Source organism: Diadema setosum, chromosome 19 (genome assembly GCF_964275005.1).
Source record: "Diadema setosum chromosome 19, eeDiaSeto1, whole genome shotgun sequence".
NCBI classification, from domain to species: domain Eukaryota; kingdom Metazoa; phylum Echinodermata; class Echinoidea; order Diadematoida; family Diadematidae; genus Diadema; species Diadema setosum.
This window is the reverse complement of record NC_092703.1, coordinates 8,062,278-8,087,140: the sequence shown is the minus strand read 5'-3', so window position 1 is coordinate 8,087,140 and position 24,863 is coordinate 8,062,278. Positions and strand designations below refer to the sequence as shown.

The 24,863-nt window shown below is 40.8% G+C and overlaps 1 protein-coding gene across 1 annotated transcript in view; it reads left to right on the top strand.

Moving 5' to 3' along the window:
* The window catches only part of LOC140242970 (leucine-rich repeat serine/threonine-protein kinase 1-like), an 89,501-nt gene extending 67,913 nt beyond the window's left edge, over window positions 1-21,588 (top strand). Inside the window, exons 9-26 of the mRNA XM_072322713.1 lie at window positions 408-528; window positions 2,312-2,470; window positions 3,051-3,173; window positions 3,591-3,849; window positions 5,049-5,184; window positions 5,743-5,837; window positions 6,939-7,061; window positions 8,292-8,488; window positions 9,185-10,942; window positions 11,421-11,876; window positions 13,194-13,445; window positions 14,012-14,161; window positions 14,773-14,974; window positions 16,570-16,789; window positions 17,588-17,845; window positions 18,320-18,516; window positions 18,956-19,084; window positions 21,070-21,588. Of these exons, the coding sequence (XP_072178814.1) occupies window positions 408-528; window positions 2,312-2,470; window positions 3,051-3,173; window positions 3,591-3,849; window positions 5,049-5,184; window positions 5,743-5,837; window positions 6,939-7,061; window positions 8,292-8,488; window positions 9,185-10,942; window positions 11,421-11,876; window positions 13,194-13,445; window positions 14,012-14,161; window positions 14,773-14,974; window positions 16,570-16,789; window positions 17,588-17,845; window positions 18,320-18,516; window positions 18,956-19,084; window positions 21,070-21,539 (5,305 nt within the window). The 3' untranslated portion in view covers window positions 21,540-21,588. The remainder of the gene's footprint in view (window positions 1-407; window positions 529-2,311; window positions 2,471-3,050; window positions 3,174-3,590; window positions 3,850-5,048; window positions 5,185-5,742; window positions 5,838-6,938; window positions 7,062-8,291; window positions 8,489-9,184; window positions 10,943-11,420; window positions 11,877-13,193; window positions 13,446-14,011; window positions 14,162-14,772; window positions 14,975-16,569; window positions 16,790-17,587; window positions 17,846-18,319; window positions 18,517-18,955; window positions 19,085-21,069) is intronic.
* Window positions 21,589-24,863: the final 3,275 nt, after the last annotated feature.

The window sequence follows — 24,863 nt, the reverse complement described above, 5'->3', positions numbered from 1 at the left end:
AACTGATTATCATTTAATGCTGCAGTTGCTGTTGATTATTTTACACTGTGGTGAGTTGTTGTAATTACTTTGTACTTGAATTTGAACATTCTGTTTTATCTTCTTCTTTTTCTTGGGAACTACCCTGAGAAGACCCCTGGTCTTTTGTAGTATCTGTGTTTCATTTATAGTATTTATAATATGTTATGTATTGCATAATGTTTTTGTACACGTTCACTGTCTTCTGTTTGTAATTGTACAAAAGATTTGTTATTTTTAATGAAACAGAATGAAGTTCAAGTTCAAGTTCAAATTAGTTGGAATCATCAGTGTCTTGTATTAGCTGCTTTTTGTCTTGTTGTCTTTTTTCTTTCTGTCTTTCTTTATATCTTTCTTTTTTTTTATATTTTCTTTTTTCTTCATCACAGTGCCAAGCCTTACACCCGGATGAAGCTCATGTTTGTGGGGAAGGCTGGAATTGGCAAGACAACGTTGTTGAATGAGTTAAGGCGAGATGGGATGGGGGCATATCTCGCCCAATCTCTTGGGGTAAGACAGTTTTTATAACATTTAATATTATATGTTCGATATTCATCACTTTTTATGCCTCCGCCACGAAGTGGTGCCGGAGGCATTATGTTTTCGGGTTGTCCGTCCGTCCGTCCTTCCGTCCGTCCGTCCTTCCGTCCGTCCGTCCGTAATGAATTTTGTGGACAAGGTAACTATCAAAACCTGTTGAGGTATCCTAATGAAACTTGGCATGTATGTGTATTAGGGGGTGAAGTTGTGCCTATCAACTTTTGGGTGCACATGCTCAAGGTCAAAGGTCAAAAGGTCAAGGTCAAATACATAAAATTTCACTATTTCCACCATATCTATTGAATGCCTGAAGATATTTTCTTGAAACTTAGTGTATACATGTATTACCCAATTAAGATTCTCTGGTGAAAGTTTGGGTCATGAGGTCAAAGGTCAAAAGTCAAAAGGTCAGGGTCAAATACATAAAATTTCACTATTTCCACCATATCTATTGAATGCCTGAAGATATTTTCTTGAAACTTAGTGTATACATGTATTACCCAATTAAGATTCTCTGGTGAAAGTTTGGGTCATGAGGTCAAAGGTCAAAGGTCAAAAGGTCAAGTAAAAATATTAAAACTTCTTTTTTTTCTCCATACCTTGGAAAATTGTTCAAAGTATCTTCATGAAACATAGTATATACATATACTGACTGGAAGTGATTATCTAGAGAATGTAGGGTTCATGGGGTCAAAGGTCAGGGGTCAAAGGTCAAGTGCAACACTTCAAAATTTTACTATTTCCCTCCTATCATGCAATGCCAGCAGGGTTATTTTTTTTTTTTTTTTTACACTTGGTGTATGCATACATGTGTAACCTAATCGAAATTCTCTGGAAAGTTTTTTTTTCCTTCTTTTTTTGCCTCAAAGGTCAAAAGGTCAAAGATCAAGTGAAAGTGCTGAACTAACTTTTTCCTCCATATCTCGGAAGTGGCTCAAGTTATCTTGAAACTTAGTACATATTATGCATGTTCTACCTGAAAGTGATTATCTTATGAATTTTAGGGTCAAGGGGGAGATGAAAATGGTAACAATTTACTATTCAATTCAGAAATTGCACTTTTTCTCCACACCTGTACCTTGAAAATTACTCAATACCTAAATGTACGAATGGGCCAAAGTCGAGTTTAAGTCCTTAAATCCCTAGATACATGCTCTCCTATTCATCCAATTAAACCTAGGTCAAGGAAGGTGAACATTCAACACATTTGTGACAAACTTGTCATTTCAATACTTTGCCAATTTTGTGAAAATGTAATCACACATTGTCCACATGTACTATCTAGACCTATTGGGAAAATCATGCATCATGGCGGAGGCATACCAGTCGCCAAAGCGACATTTCTAGTTTCATCTGTTTCTTCCTCTCTGTCATCTTCTTTTATCGTTTTTAAGAAATAAAAGAGTAAAATTTGATCAAAAGTCCCATGCTCTTTCATTGATTTGTGGTAATGGTTCTTTCTTGTAGCATCAGTGGCATTCTCAATCATAAATTCAGCCATTTTCAAAATTATTGTGCATGTCCCAATTTAAGAAATATTGTCTGGAGAAATTTATGGCGTATTGATTATAATGATAATGATAATTAATAGTGCTTATATAGCACATGACACATAGTGCATATGTCCTTATGTGGTAAAAAAAAAAACTTGAAAGATTATACAAAGACATACAATTCCAATTACATTCTTTTCTAACCATAATGGAATGATTTGTCTCATTTTGATAGTGTTTTTCAAATCTTGTGTCTGCAGACTTTTGCAGAGCGGCAAGGCAACATCCACATTGGGGGTAAGACCCTCAAGGGAACGCACCTGTCCACGGTGGGGGTGGACGTCTGCGAGTGGACGTACGGCAAAAGGAAGGGCAAGCACGGCAAGGTTACTTTCAGCACGTGGGACTTTGGTGGACAGGTAGGCTCAGGACAAGGCTGACCACCATGTGATAGCCATTATCTTGCCTTTGGCCCTTTTGTTTATGCAATACACAATGATTGAATCTATCTATCTTCCCATATGGCTCGAGGGTACTTACAAAATTAATATAGAAATGGAAAATTTATAAACACAATGCTGAAAATTAATGAAAAAAATTTTTAAAGCAAGCCTAAAGCTTTCATTTGGACATGACACAGTAGGTTCATGCTTTTCCACAAACAGATGAAAAGAAACAACAACAACTATTCAGACAAACCTGCATATTATGTGAATGCACCATCATGTAAGTTGGATGTAGTAGACAATCTTTTAAAACTGATATCCATTTCCGATGATATTGACTTACAACACATACCAGAACATGTTATTACCATTTCTCATATGATTCCAAAAGGAAACAGATTGCTTTATGTGGTGTGTGTGTGTGTGTGTGTGTGTGTGTGTGCGTGCGCACACATTTATTAGTGCTTTATATTGCAGTGGTGCCACAGTGAAAGTTTGCTCATTTTTGCCAAAAAGAAAATGCTTTCTACTTTTCTTCTTTGTGTGTTTCCAGCAAGAGTTCTACGCCACACACCAGTACTTTCTAACCAAGCGCTCTCTCTACCTGGTCGTCTTCAAGATAACTGATGGGTCAAAGGTCATCAATGAGCTGCAGCAGTGGCTCGTGAACATCCAGGTTTGATTTGATTTGGTTTGATTTTGCTACAACACGCATTTCCCATAGACGCTTGCCCGAGTATACTGGGACTCGTCCTCAACCAGTTAAGGGGATTTACATCTTTCAAAATTATAATTCGCTGTATAAATATTCTATCGAAAAAAGAAATGAGTTGAATGACATCGTCCTTTGTCAACCCTTTTAATTGTGACAACGTAGAACGATGGATCCTTAACCCGTTGAGGACGGACTGATTTTGCTGCAACATGCATTTCCCATAAACACATGCCTGAGTATACTTGAGACTCATCCTCGACAGGTTATGATGAGTGTCTAACAATGTCATTTATTGTGGGGAAGGTATCACATGTGTCACTGTGGAAAGAATAGTACAAGGTCTGAAATTGGATGAATATTTTCCCTTCTCTTTAACAGGCTAGGGCGCCAAACTCTCCAGTCATCATTGTCGGCACCCATTATGACATCATAATGCGGGACAAGCGCTTCTCCAAGGAGTACTGGCCAGACCTGAAGCGCACCATCTTCGACCGCTTCATCAACATCGCCCACCCACAGGACGCAGGGCTCCCCCATGTGATCGCCTGCGTGGAGGTCAGCTGTGCGGCGGGCTCCAAGTCCTACAACGTCAACACGCTACGGGATCTCGTCTATGACACCGCCTACACACTCACAGGTGAATCTGCAGTATTTTCAATGGAATCACAGAATTGCCTGCAAAGTCTTAGATGTGGAGCCTACTTTAATATGTATGAAAGAAAATCCCTGCTGACTGCATGCATTGCTTTTTATTTTAGCAATAACAGCTTCATCATTCAGCTTAAAATCCTCAGTAGTTTAGAAGAGAAGAGGATCTCATTTTTATAAGAGTAGATTTTTGCCTACTCCATCTATGTATCTCAAATCAGTGCCCACGATATAAGTTTCTCTGTAGGACAAAATATATGTCATTGTTTTCAGCATCCAGTGCATATTTACTTTAAAGGGATCGTATAGTTTGGGTTGAGACCTAATTTCGGATTTCTAACATTTTTTGGTGAGATAATGAGAAACCTCTTATGAAATATGAAAGAGCACGTAATTCTATGAGGAATTCAACATTTACTTGATGAAAATTGGTTTTGAAATGGCCGAGATATCCACAACAGAGCGATTCTAATAAGTGTGGGACCCACACTTTTTTTACGATCGCTTTGTTTTACTTTGTTTTTGGATGTTTCAGTAATGCCAAACCCGATTTTCATCAAATCAAACTTTGAATTCCTCTTAAAATGGTATGCTCTGTACTATTTCATAAGTGTTTCCTTGTTATCTCGCAAAAAGTTAAAAGCCAAATTCTCATCCCCACCAATACTGTACTATCCCTTTTTACCTGTTGAAGACAAGTCCCAAGTACTGGTATACTCGAGCAGGCATCTATGGGAAATGCTTGTTGTAGCAATATCAGCCTGTCCTCAATGGGTTTACTTATGATATCAATGCACGTTGAACCATCCATGAAAAGTAGAAGCCTCTGTATACTGTATACGCTGTTATTTTCGCGTACAGATATTTTCGCGAATAACAAGGTCATAGACATTTTTGCGCGATGTTGTTTTCGCGAATCGACGCCGACGCTTACTTTAATGCTCTATTAACACAGTGCATGGAGACATTTTCGCATGTTGTTAAATTCGCGATCCAACTGTGATTGGCAAAATTCGCAAAAATTAAACCCTCGTGAAAATAACAGCTTATATACAGTACACCTGTAACCAAAAATGAATGGAGAAAAAAAAACCTGCAGAATCTGTCAAACATGCAGCCATACGCACCCAATTTCATTCAGGATCTAATGGGCAACAATGACTCTCTGTGTCGTCCCAAACAATCCAGAGGGTCGAGAGAGGGAGCCCTTGCTGATGCAGCGAGTGCCGACGTCCTACCTGGCCCTGGAGAAAGCGGTGATGCAGATTGCGAGGGACATGAGAGCGGCGAAGCGGGAACCCGTGCTGCATGCCACGGAGTACAAGTAAGTCAGACGATTCAGCATGGCATCGCAAAATGTTACAACACACATGTGACACTTGCATGCCAAGATTGAATAAGTAATATTCTGGAATATGACATAGGCTAGTGCTTTTTATACAATAGGATACATAAACATCAGTATCTGTCAAGCCGCTCAGACAATATGTCGACATTTTTGTGATAACTGTAAAACACAATATTTTTTGCGGCGTGAAATTTTCATGAATTGGAGCCTACGGCCTTTTTTGCGGCATGAAATTTTCGCGAGTTGCCGCTAACATTCGTTTTTAATTTCGCGAATCTTGGCTCTTGCGAAATTATGAAATTAAAATGCACACGAGCATTCCTCGTTTTACAGTATAAGAAAAGCAACACCATTTTAATTGGTGTTATAGTTGCTGGTAAGTTTGGCTGGATAACTAAATGCTGGTGAAAAAGCATCATTAATGGCAAATCAAGCAAATTTAATAAGTGCAAAAGGGTTAGTGATACAATTACGTGAAATTCTGTGGAGGAAATGAGGCATCTTAATTGGTCTTACTCCATCTTTTTCTGATAGAGCGGAGGTGATGCGGATGATGGTGGAGCAGTCACAAATCTCCTTCCACGACAAGGAGGAGTTGTTACAGGCAACCAGGTTCCTGCACAATAATGGTGAGCAAGGCATTGGAGCGAGGAGATGCTAGGAAAAATCTACATGCTTCGTACCATGACTATGTAGATGATACTTAGTTTCAGTTTTTATCCAATCAGCAAATTGTAATGCATCATACTAGCTCCACTTGTCATCTATCAGTGCCGATAGTTACATGGAATATTAAAGCTGAAATGTGTAAATTATTTAAAGGGATGGTACAGTATTGGTAGAGATGAAAATTGGGCTTTAACTTTTTTTCTGAGATACCAAGAAAACACTTATGAAATAGTACAGAGCATACCATTTTAAGAGGAATTCAAAGTTTATTTGATCAAAATCGGGTTTGGAATAGCTGAAACATCAAAAAACAAAGTAAAACAAAATGATCGTAATAAAATGTGGGTCCCACACTTTATTAGGATCGCTCTGTTTTGGATATCTTGGCCATTTCAAAACCAATTTTTAACAAATAAACATTGAATTCCTCTTGCAATTACATGGTCTTTCATATTCCATAAGAGGTTTCTCATTATCTCACCAAAAAAAAAATGTTATAAACCTGAATCCTCACCTCAACCAGTACTGTACAGTCCCTTTAAATAGTAATTATTTTCTACAAAAAAAAAGTTCGACGTGTTGTTGGTTTCAGTAAATATCAGGTTGAAAGAAGTTCCTCTTAGGTGTGTCCATTTAAAGTTGAAGTTAGAATTTCATGCATGTCTGTATGTGCATCTCTCATTTGCATTGTCAGATTTCTTGCACTATGGAGCAGCATTGTGTGTATTTTTCATTAGGGCTACCGGTATCAGCATTTACCTGGTGCTCTTATTGTCAGATGTGAATCCTAGTTAAACCCTTGATGATTTCATTACATACTCTTCTTCTTTGATAGTATGCGGAATCCTAATACCACAGTGATCAATGAATATGTACTCAGCTTTTGTTCAAACTTAATCTAACTATTGTATTAACCAGTCAAGGACGAGTCCCGAGTATACTCAGGAGAGTGTCTATGGGAAATGCTTGTTGTAGCGAAATCAAACCGTCCTCAACGGGTCAAGGAGAGTTTTAACTAATAACTGTGTTGTTGTTTTTTTTGTTATTTCTCATCACGCCAGGCATCTTGCTACACTATGAAGACTCCATGCTGAACGATTACTTCTTTCTAGACCCCCAGTGGCTGTGCGACACGTTGGCCAAGGTGGTCACTATCCCGGAAATCAATCCAGATGTCAAGAAAGGTAATATTATAAGCCTCTTTCATAAGATCTGTGAATCGGCATTTGAAGAGTTTGACCACAAAATGGGCTAAGTGCCATTTGAAAAATAATAATTTTCATTAAGTCCATCATCGGATGAAACAACTTAAAACCTCTCCAGCAATGCCACACTTGTCAAAAAACAAGGAATTTTAATGAAGTTATGATGAAAGATATCCCATATTTTCCCATGATTTTCTTTGTTTTGTTAGCAGCTTTAAAGGGATGGTACAGTATTGGTGGAGATGAGAATTGGGCTTTTAACTCTTTGCGAAATACCAAGAAAACACTTATGATGTAGTACAGAGCATACCATTTTAAGAGTCTCACAGTTTATTTGATGAAAATCGGGTTTGGAATGACTGAAACATCCAAAAACAAAGTAAAACAAAGGAATTTTGTAATAAAGTGTGGGTCCCACACTTACTAGAATCGCTCTTTTTTGGATGTCTCAGCCAGTTCAAAACCAATTTTCATCAAATAAACATTGAATTCCTATTCTTTCATATTTCATAAGAGGTTTCTCATTATCTCACCAAAAAAATTTAGAAACCTAAAAATGGGTCTCAACCAAAACTGTACGATCCCTTTAAGCGCAAATATCTCAAATTAACAAGAATAGAGTTAACTAGTTTGGCAATGAAACTCTTCCTTTGTTTCTCCATTTCATTTCAAGGCATTATACTTTACTGTCACCATGCCAATTTTGATATTTCCAACATTCTGCCTAGTCAGTTTTATGTCAGTGTATCATGAAGTTATAGATTCTTGCTGTTTGTATTAATTGGTGTCAAGTTGTCTTCGAGAAAAAAAAAGGTAAAATCAACCCTCTGCCAAGGAAGGAGGTTATGTTTTGTCAGCATTTGTTTGTCTCTGTGTACTGTGCAAAATTACTCAAAAAGTTGTGAACAGACTTGGTTGAAACTTGCACGAATAGTTGATAATGACACAAGGAACAGATGATTGAATTTTGGATGTAATCCAGGAATTTTTATGAATTTTTCAAAGATTCTTTTTTTATAGTTTGGCAGATTGGGTCAATGAACTTGGGAGTTCAAGCTGAGTGTATTTGAGGTTTGCAAAAAGCTTCTACATTGGGAAATTGGGCAATTTTCAGCGTGCATGTATGGATGGAAATGAGCTGCGTGGCAGAGGTCTGCGCTATCAGAGTGCTTTTCTAGTTTTACATTTGATTCTCCCTTGTTGATGAAGGAGTGATGTTGGTCCGCGACCTCCACCGGAAGTTTGAGGACTCAAGTGTGAAGGAGTTCATAATCAGCCTGCTGAACAAATTTGAGGTGGCGGTGACCTATGACTCCAAACACCTCCTGATCCCATCTCGCCTCCCTCAGGAGGGGCTGGGTACCACCGTTATACCGGTCTTCAGGAGCCGTAGTGACTCCACTCGGGTGAGCAGACCTCCACAAACTTGTAAACTTTGGTGCTGCTCTTTGTGTACTTAGTACTGCCTTGTGTTTTTTTCACCCTACATTAAAGTACATGTAAAAGGACATTATCTATCGGGTTGCACACCAATACCTACCTATGTTGAATGACTTTAAGATTATACTTCTGTGTTATAATGTTGCACCTTTGTTATCTGAAAATCAAGTAACCTTTATCAGTCACAGAGTTTCATGAGCTCTGATGCATCAATGAACATACGTATGACACCATTGCAAGAGCAATTTTACCATGGTTATGTGGTTTATGATGGTCTTAAGATATTTTTAAGCTGATAGGCTGTAGCTTAGGTTTGTTTTTTTTTCAAATTTCGAAAGTCGCCATGTTTAAGGTGTTTCATCTTTCATATGCACCAAATCTACTCATATATCTGAACAGGAAGCATCACATGTGACACATCAGGTTATGGATCAAAACCGATGCTTAAAAATGCATGAAAGAAGCACACTTTATCCCATAAATGGTTGTGTAAGTATTTCAATGAAAATGTCATTTTCATCAAGTCCCAGAGATTTAATCAGTGTAAGATATGATTATAGAACTAGATCAAATATTCTTTGTATAAGCCTGTGTAAACTGAATACTGTAGGTGAGAAGGCCCTAATGTAGATATCCTTGGATGCATGCTTCTTTAAAAACAGGTGTACAAGAAGACTGGTCCAAGGAGTCCATCTCCCAATCAGATATCACCCAGCCAGAGTTCCCCCACCGAGAGATGGAACAGGAAGGCTGTCCGAGGCCACAGCCCTTCCCCATCACGGATGCATCGAGAAGAATCCCAGGGAAGGGAGCCATCTCCCTGTGCAGTCGGTGAGGCTCCAGAAAGAGGGCCAGGGTCCATGTCCATCCCAGTCCCAACCAGGAAGAACCTGCAGGTGAAGGCCCGCATGGCCAACTGTGCATCATCACCTCCCTGCGAGTTCTTCAAGGATGGCATGTCTCCGACGCTGGGGTTGGACGTCGTTGACACTTCCTTTCAGACCACTTTTGACTTCATGAAGAAGGCATCCATACCAAAGAGTCCCAGTATGGGAGATGTTGCCATGGCAGTAAGGGGAAAGCTGGACAGAGCAGACATTGCCCTTGTATCCATGCAGGCTGTAGATGACAAGGTGCCCGGACCCTTCGACAACTTCAAGTTCACCCCCGTGGAGAACCTCAAGACAGCCATCCGGAGGCTGTACATCTTACAGTACATTCCCAGTGGATTCTGGTCCCACCTCATCAGCAGGTTCCTGTCCGACCAGATGATCCCTGACATCATCAACTCCGTCTATGTACTTTCTTCAGATGTGCGTGAGTTCTTTGGAGACAGCATCCTGACTGAGTTTGCCAACGAGTTTCAGTGGGTGTGCTGGCAAACTGGCATTGAACTGAAATTCATGACAGTGACTGTGTTTCACGTAAAGGCAATCGTCCGTGAGAAGCTTTTGAGTTCTGTGTTTGAAAGAGAGAGGAGACCAGAGTCTGTTCAAGTGCTAAGTTTGACGGATGACCCTGACAGTTGTACAAGGGAAGTGTCTCTGTCAAGGAGTGGTCAGCTGGAAATCCTTATTCCAAACCAGTCATTGGAAGTGACTCACAAGCCAGACATGGCCGGAAGCTCTTGCTCTGATTCTGTGAAGATCACAACGTCGTTAGAAATTATGTCCCGCTTGCTGTCAACAATCATAGATCTGATCGACACCCTTATCGAAAACTTCTACCCCAATCTCTGTGAGCCCCTGGGGACAACCTTTGAAGGGGAGCTGTTCATCACGAGGGTGGTGCCCTGTCATCGCTGCTGGCGGGACTACAACAAGCCCAGTCTAGACGAAGTGGATGTCTCCGAGTGGGAGTTTGTCCATACAGCCGATGCAGAGGCAGCAGTGCGCGCAGGCACTGACTCACCTCTCCTCTGGTCCTCCATCAGTTCGGCTGAGGCGCAGATGTTCCAAACCAACACCGGCGAGCGTAGCAAGCTCTGCTGCGGACTCTCGTGCTCCTACCCACGTCTCTCAGATGAAATTCCCGGGTCAGTAACTTTCAAGCATCTCATTCCGAGGCGGCGTGCACTGGCGCTCCAGCGTAAAGATCGGATCGCGGCCACGATCGCACGGCTCTCTGCCGACGGCGACCTCACACTCCAAACGGACATTGACTGTGAGCGAGAGCTGCCCCAGGCAGACACTTGCAGTGAGCTGGGAGTAGAGCCTGATGCTGGTAGTGAAATAGCACCGTTTGAGACGGGCCTTGACAACACCATGGTGAGCTCCATGCACAAGAGTACAGACATGCCCTACGGCATCTGTGTCTACGGCTTCCTGTTCGAGGAGCTGGTCCTACAGTCCATGAGGAATGAGTTCGTGGAGTGCCCAAACCATGGGAACGTCGCTATCTCTGCAATCTCTCCAGATGTGGTAAGTCTCCATTTCATTAGCAGTCAAGGGACAGCTGAATTTATTTTGATATAATGGCCAGTCCTGAGTATTTGTGTTGAGAATGTGAAAAGTGACAACATTAAGCCATCTTCTTGGGGGTATAAAAGAAAATGTCTGCCCTGTCTAGAGTAATCTAGCTCAATAGAATGTTTCTCCAGCTGTAATTCAAGGAAAACAATTTCACAGTACACAACAGAGACACTGCAGGTTTTCATTTTGAAGTTTCTAGAATGCATGCTCCTTCATTTGTCAAATTATGTACAATATCACAAAGAATTTCTCTTTTTGTTTTGGCTTGGTTTCCTTAAAAGAACTTCAATTTACTAATCTCCCTTGGGCCTTTGTACATAAGATATCAGTAGTTAAGTGGCTTGATGATTGTGGTTTAGTCTTTAAATGCAACATGCTGATATATCCTGAAGGAAATTCACTATCATGTAAATTCCCCCATGTGCAGATGTATGCCGATCTTGGCCACTCCATGTTGACGGAGAGGTCAGCCTTGGACATTCACCGCCTTCTTGGAAGCGGAACCTTTGGTCTGGTCTTCCAGGGAGTCATGGCTAGGAATTCTGAGCCAAAGCGACCCGTTGCAGTCAAGATGCTGCAGCCCTATCCACCCGGCCAGGGCGCCGGCAACACTGACCGGCGCCGCTACGAGATCGACAACACCAAGTGGCACCGCGACCCGCTGCGGTTCTCCTGTGAGGCGTACCGCACCGCGCGTAAGGAACTGTCCATCATCAACAACCTGGACCATCCCCACATAGTGCCCTTCCTGGGATTCTGTCGGCACCCCATGTGCCTCATCCTGGAGTTGGCACCGCAGGGCGCCCTCGATACCAAGCTGGAGAACTTCAAGAGGGTTGGGGCCAGGCTGTCACCCCAGACGTTGCAGCAGCTTGTAGTCCAGGTATGTCTGATCAGTCTGTTCTTGGCAGAGATGCATTGTTGTTGATGTCTTAGTTCTCAGTCAGCTGGGCCTTAACCTGTCACATTTTCTTATTTTGGAGTCTGTTTAAACCTTTCTGTGCCCAACTGCTTAGCCTGGAACTTGCCATGTTTTGTCTTCAGCATTCAGTAGTCCATCCAAACTTGATCTAGCTGTTAATTTGGCAAGCCCACTCAGGTGTAGCAATGTACCTCAGTCCAACAGGAAGGCCATGCTGACACAGTAGGGATGGAAGTATTGAGTACAGTAAAGGTACCGGTTTTCGACACTTTAGCACATTTCCTTGTTTACCATCAATACCGCACCGTTTTACCTCGGAATTTCGATATGAAGTTGAGCTACAAAGGCCAATAATAATATGCCTTAAACGAATTCCCATTAGAATGCACTCGCGTTCAATTTTTAAGCGATTTCCGTCACGCCGTCGCTGGCATCAGATTTCGACACCCAGCATCATTTTTCGACACAATCACAGCGCGCATCACACAGAAATCACATGGCGCGTACAGTACGCGTACACTGCATTGTGGACGCAAACTAGCAATCATACCGGCGCAAGAACTTGTTGTTTCCTCTATAACGTGTCTTGATATGGGAATGTCGAAATCTGGTGCCACATTCTCAAAGCCAACTCTTTCTACAAGTTTGCTCATTTATCACGAATTCAGCCATGAAATTACTAAAGACGATTATGAAATAAAACATCAAGATTTGGCAAACAAACTGATACTGAAGCAAGATAACCGGCACGGGTGAATTTGATTTTACGGCGATGTATACAAAATGCGTCATATTGTTTTGAACCCCTAAAAATGGCTGACATTAACATTTCTGCTGACACTGTGTTGCTTTTTTCCTAAATATTCTACCGTCGGATTATGCTGACAAGTGACAAACGGTGTTTATATAAGACTAGAAATGTGATTGATAACTTGGTTGATTGCTGAAGTCAGACGTTTGTATTGAGTATAAAATTTTATAAGAATTATCTGCTGGGTGTCGAAATCTGGGTCCTGTTGAAAACTGGGCCCTGTTTCATAAAGCTGTTCGTAAAGTTACGAACAACTTACGAGCGACTGGTGATCAGTTCTGATGTGCTATACTTATCAGAATTTCCATAATTCAGCACAAGAACTGATCACCAGTCGTTCGTAAGCTGTTCGTAATTTTACGAACAGCTTTATGAAACACCCCCCAGGTGCACTAACGGTAATATTTAATTTAAATTCTACCTTGATTGACATCTGAGGCAGCCTCATTGGAATGTTCCCCCTTTAGGTGTCTTCAGCAGTGGCCTACCTCCACGGTAAGGACATCATCTACCGTGACCTGAAGGCAGAGAATGTCCTGGTGTGGCGCTTCCCAGATCCTTACAGCCCCAACCTGGCCCATCCCATCAAGATAAAGCTGGCCGACTACGGCATCAGCGTGACGGCACTACCGTCCGGCACCAAGGGGTACGGTGGAACACCTGGTTACATGGCGCCAGAGATTGTGCAGTACGATGGAAAGGAGACATACACAGAAAAGGTGACAAGTTGAACCAGGATGTACAATCTGTGCTGGTTCTAGGGAAAAGGAGTACCAGTACTGCAAAAGCTCTTAGTCAGTGAAATTTGAAAAGTTTGTGCCATTTATCATCCATATTTTACCTCTACTTTTAATGCAGGGTTTGGACAAACAGCAAGTATATCAGAGTGATGGAGTTATGGAGTGTGAAGAATGTGAAGTAGTAGTGTCCATGCATTTGTTGTTGTTTATGGGTAGGATATGTTTGAGGGAAGGAAAGGACATAGTATTAGGAGAAATCATATCATTTTCTGGTTGCAATATTCCACCTGTTCTTGATCTCAATCTGAGATTCATGAGTACAAGTGGTCTTTCATTCAAAATAGAAAATAGATCACACTTACACAAGCTCTACACATATCATGGAAAGTTTTACAAATCAAAGTAGATCATGTCTATTTTGAACGTTGATAAAATTGGAAATTTGTCCTGTGGGGAAAGTCTCGAATAAACCAGGGCAGTCAGTTGTAAGACAATAGCATCTTTCTTGACACTTGTTTGCATCGCTTGTGTCTTCTCATCCATAGGTTGACTGCTTCTCATTTGGTATGTTCCTCTACGAGCTGATGTCGCTCCAGCGGCCCTTCGAGAGTCTTGTGGGGAAGGACGTTGGTCGGCTGTCGGAGGTCATCAAACAGCTCATCAAGGATGGGCAACGGCCTGTCCTCTCAAGAAAGGTATCATCACTGGATCTGGGTTGGGTTGTGAGTAGATGATGCGTTGCTATGTGCAACCTGCATCCACAGCATACTCGAAACTGCCTGCATCAGTAGTGCGATGAAAGATTAACAACCCCATAGATGTGATGGCAGCCAATAATTCAGTGAAAACATGTCTTGATTTAAATGTGAAACTCAAAAACAATCTTTATTAGATTTGATTTGATGAAACTTCGTCTACCATTCTGTTAATCTGACTTTACTGTATGTAGTACGGCGCAACATTTGCTCCTGTGACAGTTGCTCCAGTCTTATTTTCTCCAAGGACTTAGGGTTAGGGTTAGAGTTGTGATAGGTACTCAGGTATAGTTTGGTGAGAGGGTTAGGATTAGGGTTAGGGGTTATTTTTGTGAGCTGAATTATGTTTGGCTTAGCGTGCAGATATTTAATGGGAGCAATTGTCACAGGAGCAAATGTCATGGAACCAAAGTCAACATGGTTTGGTAATGCACTTTAAATATCTAATTCTTCCTTGCTTTCAAACTGACAGTAATTATGTTGCATGGTTTCTTCCCCCACCCCACCCCACCCATTCCCTCCTCACCATTCCACCTGCTCCACTCCTACAGGAGAAGTCCTACCCCACCTACATGCTGGACATGCTGATGTGGTGCTGGGCCCAGGATTCCCGGGACCGGCCGTCCATGGAGCAGATCAAGGACATCTCCAGGACAGCCGAGTTCACCAACCTCCTGGAAGTCCTGTCCCTGGAAGAAAAACAGATGGTGTCTTGTGTCAGTGCCACCACCGCTGACTACAGTCCAGATGGAGGTAAGGGAAACATTTAACCCTTCGTGTGCCATGTTTGCATGCCCGACTCAGTTGACAGCGTGCCAAGTTCACATATTCTGCTCAAACGCACAAACCTGATTGATAGTTTGCCAATTAAATGCCACAGTACAATTGAGTCGTTTCTTGTGATTCCATTCCTGTCACATGTAGCTTGGATCTTGTGTGGTGATTGACTATCAAGTGATGTTCCCTACTGGATTTGCGAGTAAATTCTAAGTTTCTGTCACTGTTTTGGTGGGCAAAAAGTCATGCCCCTATAATAGTGTACCTCCTGGTCATTTGAATGAAAGCAATCGTATATTTGTCGTAGAGTTTACATCAAAGCAAAGCTTGGCATTTTCTCTACAACTTTGCTCATGTCATGTCCCAGGAAACAAAAATCTACAGAAGTTATCTAGGTTTTAAAAACAGACTGTTTTCCCAAAGCATGACTACATTGTCATCTCAGAATGATAGGGCACACAGGGGGTTTAAACCATGGTACATTATATAGATGATGAATGGCGGGGGAGGGAACATACCAAATGTTCCACCCGAAGGGTTTGAAATGCTATTGAGGGAGGTTATAAGTCCCGAGACTTTGTCTCGGGACTTCGTCTCGGGACTTATAGCCTCCCGAAGTAGCATTTCAAACCCTGAGGTTGGAACGTTTGGTACATATTCCCGACAACAAAAGTCATCATCTGGTATATTATATGGGTTAGTCAAATACGTCAAATACGTCAACCACCAGCACAACGCACTTGATCGCTCGCTCACCCAGAGCCAAATTCACTGTGCGCGTGCGGTCCTAGGCCTTCTGTCATTTTTTTACGTGAAAATATTTTCCCATGGGAGAACATTACAAGAATGTTCGCCCACGGGCGAACATAACGAATGTACCTCCATCACGTGACTGTGTTTAGCCAATCACTAACCTGTAATTGACTGACCCATTTAATATTAAGAGTTAATGTTTGTGTGTTGACCTCTTTAGCAGCCTGAACTGCTCGCGGCCACGCCTCTCAAAAAATAACTGAACTGCTTGCAGCTGTGCATTATGTGTGTTCATCTTTGTGTATGGGTTTTAGTTGAGGTATTTGTCCATATGTCGGGTGAAGGTTTTGTGAAAAAATATTTATGTGCTTCTCTGCCAAGTTTGCACCATATCTGCTCCACCTGCCTCTGCAAACTAATCTGTGGGAGAACTAGTCATTTGCCACTTCCCTCAGTCAGTGAAGATTTGTGGCAAGAAATCCCAGGTGATGAGGAGTTATGCTAGCCCCTCTTTTGATAGCATTTTGTGAGATACTCAACAGAAGATGTTTGTACTTGACTGGTTGGTAAACCATAGTTTCGTACAGATGACTAGCATGAAAAATATATCAGTTACAATTACAGTATATAGTGTATCAAGAATTAAAATTGAGATGCTCAGTAGAGCTTCTTTTCATATAAGCAGAATATCACAGCCCCAATTGAAATAGCTTCACAATCGCTGTCTGAAATATGAATATGCCATAATGCTGAACATTAACATTTCATCTATACCCAAGTATGATCTCCACCACCTGTTGTGACCCTTTCCTCTGCAGACACCGTAGAAGGCGTGTCCAACCTGCCGGTCATCTGGATGACCCAGAATGTGGAAGAAGAGCACCAGTCCTCCGTGGTCATCCTGAACATTGACCGCACCCCTAGCGATGACACCGCCTGCTTCACGCTGACCGTGTCTGGGGGCTTCATCCAGTGCATGTGTCCAGTTGCCGATACTATGTGGCTTGGCCTCAGTACGGGGTCAATACTGGTCTATGAGTGAGTTTTAAACTTGACCACAGGGGTTGAAGCTCCAATGCAGAAAGACAAAAAACTTCTTTTTTTTTTTAAAGAATTATAGAATAGATTGACCATAAAATCATTATATCAGGTGAGAATGATAAGGGCGTTAAGTTGCCACTAAACCTACAACGTATAGTGTTCGAGACAATTTACACCCTTCTCATTCTCAACTGACGATTTATTCTCTGCATCATTCATGGTTATTACTTAGACTAGCTTCAGTAACCCAAACAGAATTCTCCACTTTGTGTACTTGTATACTGAATGTTACAGAAAGAGTTCCATAACTATTCCCTTCAGTACCATGACATGCCAATACTATGGCAGTGAAGTGTTGCGTAGATATAACCTTGAATTTTTTCTGTTCATATTATATTCTTTTTCTTGTTTTTTTCAGGCAGTACTTTAAATATGTAAGCACAATACTCTTACACGAAATAATCTTAATTCAACTAGTATGTTTTAGTCTTAAGAGTTTATGTGAATCGTTGAACATAATGTGATGTTTTTAAACATTACAGGATAGATATTTACAAAAAAGGCTTTATGCATCTTGTACTACAGGATAGATATTTACAAAAAAAAAGCTTTATGCATCTTGGAGGAACCTTATATCTTTAGAAATAGAAATAGATACAAATAAGAAAGTATATTGACACATAGATAGCCATCAAAGTGACGCTTGTAACTGAAAGGAAGGTTGATGTACAAGAGTATTACCATAAACAATACTAATGAGGTACCTTATCTGATACCATTAATTATTCATTGCAGCAATGGAAGGTTTGCCTACCCAAGCGAAGTGACGCAGCTCTCCCTCCCCCAGTATAAGAGCAAGCCCCGTTCAGCCAAGGTCATGGTGCACATCCCACCCCTTCAACTGGTTGCCATAGCAGCAGACCACGAGGTGGCATTCAGGCAGGAGGACGGGAACGGTGCGCCCTCGTTGGAGTCCGACGGGTTTCACTACGTGGACGTGGGCCGGGAGATCGTTGCCATGAGTCTTGTCCTGAAAAAGAGCGGCAGTCACAGGTAGGATGTGCAAAAAAGAAAAAAATAAGAGGGAAAAAACCTTTAATTGCACTAAAAGCAAAGATTTACAATGTGATGTGCATGAATGTCACCTCAGTAAAGGAATCACACAACAGGGCAAAATTGTGTCATTTCAACCACCTGTGTATTGTTCACATGTGAAGTTTTGTAGGGGAAAAAATGTTTTATAAGAAACCATAATGTCAAACTTTGTTTAGTAAAAATGTTGAAATGATATCTTATTCATTCCTTTATAAATTGTTTTAATAATTCATGCACATACATGTGTATATGTTGTTTTATATCTAAACAAGGCACAAAAAATATATTGATATGCTGATTAGTATTAAATAAATGCAGATATCGGTATCCCACTGAAAAGAAGACATAAAACTTAGTCATTGGTATAATGAAAAGTTTCGAGCTTTATTTGAATTTATAGTGTCCTTTTTTTCCCCTCCTCCTAATATGTAGATCCTATGAGTTGTGGTGTGGCCAGACCGATGGCTACATCACCATCTTAGATGCAGGGAACCTGTCGACGGCCCAGGTCACTGTCTGTCACCTGCAGGACCCCCTTCCCATGGCTCCCGTGACCCAGATGGTGACCTATGACCTCCACATCCAGGAACACATGGGGCTGCAGTATGTGTGGTCCTATGTACAACCAGGTCTGTTTTCTCACCTGTCTTAACTTTTTTTTTTTAAACTTTAGTGTGCACTCTTAAATATTCCAAAGCAGAGAATACAGTAAGGACTGACATTCACACTATTTCCTGTTCACAAAAATTTCAGAACCTATTTTCCTTTCCCTTATCTCACAAGTTTTCAGTTTGATTGTTATTTTGCTATAAAATAGATAGGATTGAGCACAGGTTTTCATGATCAGAAAATGTTCATTCAATTTTATACTGATGCCTGGACATTAGCTTCATCTTCTGTCAACACAAGACTTAGAAATTCTTTGCATTCATTTAGATTTCACATTTCATTTTGTATTATTCATATGATTGTTTTCTTATTACCATCTTTATGTGGAGAAATTATGAAAATACTACTAAATACACATACATTTATGCCTTTCTGTGTGTTGCTTGCTTCCCCATCTAGGCCCTATTGTGTACAAGTGGAACACAGACACGAAGGCGATTGAAAATAGAATGGACATTGTGTCTACAATCGCAACGTGTCGATCAAACCCCAAACCTAGAGGGCGACAGAGTCACCGACCCATGAGTGGTGAGTTGTCTGTAGTGTTGTTGTCTTTTCTTATTCCAGACAATGCTCGGTGGTAAAAGGACGTAGGCTACTGGTACATATTATGAATGAAAGAGTTGATGGTAAACCCCATATCACTTATAGTAAAGACTGTTGATTGGAAATCTTATGTTCCAATTCATGAAATTCTTCCATTGAGATGTTTTTATTCGCAACTGATTGACAAATTGCCCTACATGGACGTTAACCCGTTGAGGACGAGTCCCGAGTATACTCGGGCAGGTGTCAATGGGAAATACGTGTTGTAGCAAAATCAGTCCGTCCTCAACGGGTTAATAAGCACTGAATAGATCAGTGTCATAGCAGTAGCCATCATGATGAAAGAAATCATGGGTGTACATACTTGAACAGGATTTGAACTTATGATCTCTGGACAGGTGTTTTCTCCAGTAGACCACTGAGCTCCGGCCAGACAGCCAGTGCTGGTTCTAATCCTTATACAATGCAGCATGCATGGGATACTGCATAATCATTCAAATTCATGGAATTCTTCTGTTGAGATGTTTTTATTGCACCTGATTGACAAATTGCGGTGCATCAACGTAAATAAATTATTTATGTCAATGTCTTATATCATAGTCTTATATTGTAGATTATTTCCTTGAGGGAAAAAAAAATTGAGGCAAACCAAATGGCAAACAATATTTCTAGCGTAATTAGCAAAACAAGTGTGCATGTTTAATTTGTACAATGCTAAAATAAGTGACAGATGATTTGTGAAGTTTATGGACATAGTATTCGAAAGCAGGACAAGATAAGATTTGGTGTGAAGTGCACGTATGAGACCCAGAAGCCGCCCAGTGTATGATGTTTGGTTTGGTGATTGAAAAATGGCTGCCACGACAGAAAATTAAAGTTGACGGTTTATGTAATGTCTCAAGGTACTGTGACTGAGTAATCTAACATAATGTTGATGTTTCTTGTTCTAAATATTTAGAATATTCTGCCCTCAGGGCTTGAAAAGCTGTCTTGGGGAGATACAAGTAACCTTGAATGCATGTAACTTGCACAATTAAAGGGATGGTACAGTATTGGTGGAGATGAGAATTGGGCTTTTAACTTTTTGCGAGATACCAAGAAAGCACTTATGATGTTGCACAGAACATACCATTTTAAGAGGAATTCAATTAAGTTTATTTGATGAAAATCGGGTTTGGAATGACTGAAACATCCACAAACAAAGTAAAACAAAGCAATCATAATAAAGTGTGGGTCCCACACTTCATTAGAATCACTCTTTTTTGGATATCTCAGCCATTTCAAAACCAATTTTCATCAAATAAACATTGAATTCCTCATAGAATTACATGCTCTTTCATATTTCATAAGAGGTTTCTCATTATCTCACCAAAAAAATGGTAGAAACCTGAAATTAGGTCTCAACCAAAACTATACGATCCCTTTAATGTATTAAAGGGATGGTATAGTTTTGGGTGAGATGGGGTTTCAGGTTCCCAACTATTTTTGTTAGATAATGAAAAACCTCTTATGAATAATGAAAAAAACATGCAATTCTAAGAGGAATTCATAGTTTATTTGATGAAAATTGGTTTTGGAATGGCTGACTAATCCAAAAACAAAGAGTTCCTAATGAAAGGTGTGACCCACGTTTTATTAGGACCACTTTGTTTTGCTTTATTTTGATATCTCAGCCATTTCTCACTGATTTTCATCCAATAATCTTTGAATTCCTCATAGAATGGTATTCCCTTTAATATTTCATAAGTGGTTTTTAATCATCTCACAAAAAGTTAAACTGTAGAGGACAAATCCTGAGAATACTCAAGTAGGGGTCTATTGGAAATGCATGTTGTAGCAAAATCAGTCTGTCTTCAACGGGTTAAAATCTGAATCTCCCACCTCAACCAAAACTATAACATTCATTTAACCTTGAATAATACCTTGCACAATGACTGTATGAACTTCTGTGTTGTTGCTGATGACAGCCTTCAAGTCGCAGGTGAACTCCATGTGTCTGAGTGGTGAGCACCTATACGTGGGCGTGTCCTGTGGTCACTTGCTGGTCCTGGATGCCTCCTCCCTGGCCCCGGTCATCCTCCTGTCCTGTCACGAGGGTCCGGTCAAATTCACCGTGCCCATCGTCCCGCACCCCATCAGCCCCCACCACATCATGGCGCCGGACGACCCCGCGGACTCCGTCATGGACGGTCCCGAACCCGCCGCCGCCTTGTCATCCCACCGTCTCGGCCGTCCCACCCTCATCACCCTTGGCAAGGGGTTCAACGATCTGATTGGCGGCTACGCCAACTCGCCGGCGCGGTTCACGGGACAAGAACGCCTGGGATGGTACATCCTGCTCTGGAACATGGAATACTTTGACGAGGAATTAACGGAGGGAGGACAGGACTTCCTAGATGGGATTGTCCGAAAGAAATCCAGGGCGTTGGAAGTTTAATCTAAGTGCCAACAACACTGTTGCTTCTTTTCATTCATATTGAGATACAGAAGGACGTTAAGTCATTTGTTTCTGTGCAGTGTAAACTCCCTCCTTGCTCTGAGCAACCAGCATGTGGCCCATCAACATGAAAACCTGCTACAGGTTGCCAAATTTTGTTTTTTTCTTTCTGATTCAAGCTATCCACCTACCCAGTAATATATAATGTGCCCCACTTTAGTCTCACAAACCTAATGCTGAACTGTGGGAAGCCTGTCTGTAGACATCGGCACAGTTTTAAGAATACCAGCTTTGCAGATTAGATTGCAACCAACCATGGCAGGAGATTAAGCATTTAAACACAATAGGTTAATTGAAAGCACCATTTATAGCAGCAGGCTTCATAAAGATAAACAAAATTAAAATTTGTATGCAGTCACTGACTGTGACACTCATTCAAATTTTGAACGTTTAAACAAGTATTCAAGTCATTTTTGCCGAAATCACCTTAGTGTGCATTTCCGAATGTCTGCCACTTTATCAGGGTAACTCGATGTCAGAGCACAGTTGTGGTCAATATTACAGGCATTCTCACTCTGCTGACTCATTAGGCGTTTTCACATCAGCCCGATGTTTCGAAATAGCGTGCTATTTTCTGACTTTGGAAATTTTCCCGATAGCGAAATAGCGTGCTATTTGATAATGTAAACACAAATTAACACGCTAGTTGTATCGCTCTGATCGAGAAAATTTCTCGAGTCCAACTCGGGAAATTTCTGAAATAGCGGGATAGTAGTGCGCTATTTGATAATGTGAAAACGACTCGAGAAATTAGTGCGATGAATCCCATCATGCCTAGCGTGTGTGACCCGATCGACCGAGGCAAACTGCACACAAATCATGAGGAATTTTTGAGAGGGCACACACATTACTGATGCTGTTTGCACATACTCAGCTGTCGAATTAGCTATTTTAAAATTTTTAACTATTCGGGCTACCCCCTCTTCGGACTGATGTGAATAAGAAATGAAATATCGCTCTAATTCGCAATCGCAGAAAATATTTCGAGCTTGGCTTTTTATCGGGCTGATGTGAAAATGCCTATTCATTATAGCAAAAGACCAATTTGTAAATTTCGTTCATATTGTTTTTTGTCATAGTACATCATGACAGCAAGCCAAGACATTCCTGAGATATGCCCATGCAGTAGTGTATTGTTAGCAACACGAAATGTGTGCAGGACAAATTCCAGAGAGTCCATAAAACCAGGTGGAAAATGAAAATTTTCCATCAGCATTTCATTTCTATCAGTACAGGAAATTATTTCCCTTATTGAAATTGAATAGCAATTTTTGTCAATGGACATGCAGTAGGTATATTTTGAGCAAAATGGTATACTATTCTATGTAATGAAATTGCTACTCAAATAACACTTTGTATAGCAGTCATATCCAATATGCATAGCAAATTGCTATGCAATACCAGCAAAATTATTCCACACTGTTTGATGTGCATGTATAACAGTGAAATTTTTAGTTGTATTTAAGTTGAACTTTGGTAAGTAGAATGGAAGATTGGACGTCACCTCATGGTACCATCTCATGGTATTTACTGGTATTCGGTGCTCAACGTCGTGCCTGTATGTACAAAGAAAGGCAAGAAAAGCTTCTGTGATATCAATTTCAGTCTTTTTTTTAGAAAAAGTATCTCATCATGAAAATCTCCCACCTTCTTTTTTTTAAACGATATTTATCAGTCTTTCTTTAAACTTGTGGTACCACGTAGAATGGCACATCCTACGTTCTGTCACTCCTATGTCCTGCATCCTACACATTCTGCCACTTGTTAAACCTCAGCAAAGTTTTGGCAGGATTCAAGACCCACCTCCTCCTCCTCCATCTCTCTCTCCCTCCTTTCCTTTCTCATCTTCTTTCTCACGTTCTCTCTCTCCCTTTGCTCGCTCACTCTTTAACTCTTCATCTCTTTAATCTATCATTTTGTCGTACATCTCAGCTCCTGCACCAAAATCAAATGCATGGAGCCATGTTGAGAAATAGGCAATTTTGAAAGTACCATTTGGCAGTGAATAAGGCAGTTCAGTCTCTTTCCTCTGTCATTTCAATGAAGACTGCATATTTGGTGGTTTGTTTGTTTTTCTTGCTTCCATCTTTTCTGTACTTCATACCTGTAGGAAAACAGGAATTATTCAAATTTGTGACTGTAATGAGGGCATTTCAATAATTATGTGTGAGCTGTTTTGGAATGAGGCATTTAAAGGCATTCACCTTCATTCACAACCTTTGTTGTATGTGTGTGTGTGTTCTGTTTGTTGTTCATAATGTCTTTACCTTTTTTTTTTTTCTTCAATTGACAGCGCAGCAGGGTGAATATATAGTAACATTCAATTCAAGATGAGAATATAGTATTCATCTGATAAGGGGTATGCTGTAATCTAAAGGTTACATATAGTTAAAGGTGTCCAAAGGACAAAATACAACAACAGCAAAGAGTCAAGTGGCAAATACTGTCATTACCTTACTGTTTGCCTACGTGGGAAGTGTTTTGGCTAAAAATTGTCAATTTCTGTTATCTTAGAATGCCGTTCACACGATACTTTACTGGTTGAAATGCAGTGACGGACAAGGTGCGCATGCAGGTATAGAATTACTGCCATTAATCAACGCAGAAAACCCTCTGGGTGTCCAGGTTTTCAATCACTTTGTCCTGTGAGGATAGAGCAGAGAGCGTCTTTTGTCTCGGGTTGCTCGATTTGTGATCGGTATACTCGGCTATTTCTGACAAATTGTCAGACCCTCGGGGGGAGTATCACCTTCCAGTCATACCCTCGACCTCTGTCAAGATGCCGTGATTGTGGGCGCTGATAGCAGTGCTCAGCCCTCATCCAGCCGCTGAGATAAAAAGCAGTGATAAAAAACCTTGACTTTGGGGGAGAATTTTTTTTTTTCATTGCCTCTCAGAGGAGATATGTGACTTGTTGACTGTGCTGCAATTTCTGAAAAGGGCGAGAAAAATGGAAATCTGTCTCCGATATTGTTGACATTTTCCTCAATGTCTCAAAAAGAGCAAGCGTGTATACTGTAACTGAAATTCAAGTCCTCCAAATCTAGCAAGCAGCACTGAAACTTTCATCATCCTTCATTACTTTAAGAGATGTCCAAACCTTTTACCTGATAAATCATTTCACAGCGGTATAGATACAATTGAATTTTTTTTTTTTTTTAAAGTTCAGCAATTTCAGCTGTTTTTCACAACCTTAAAATGAATGTTGGCATACCACCATGTTCACAGTTGTTACTCTAACTGAATGAAAGTGTGCACAGGCAA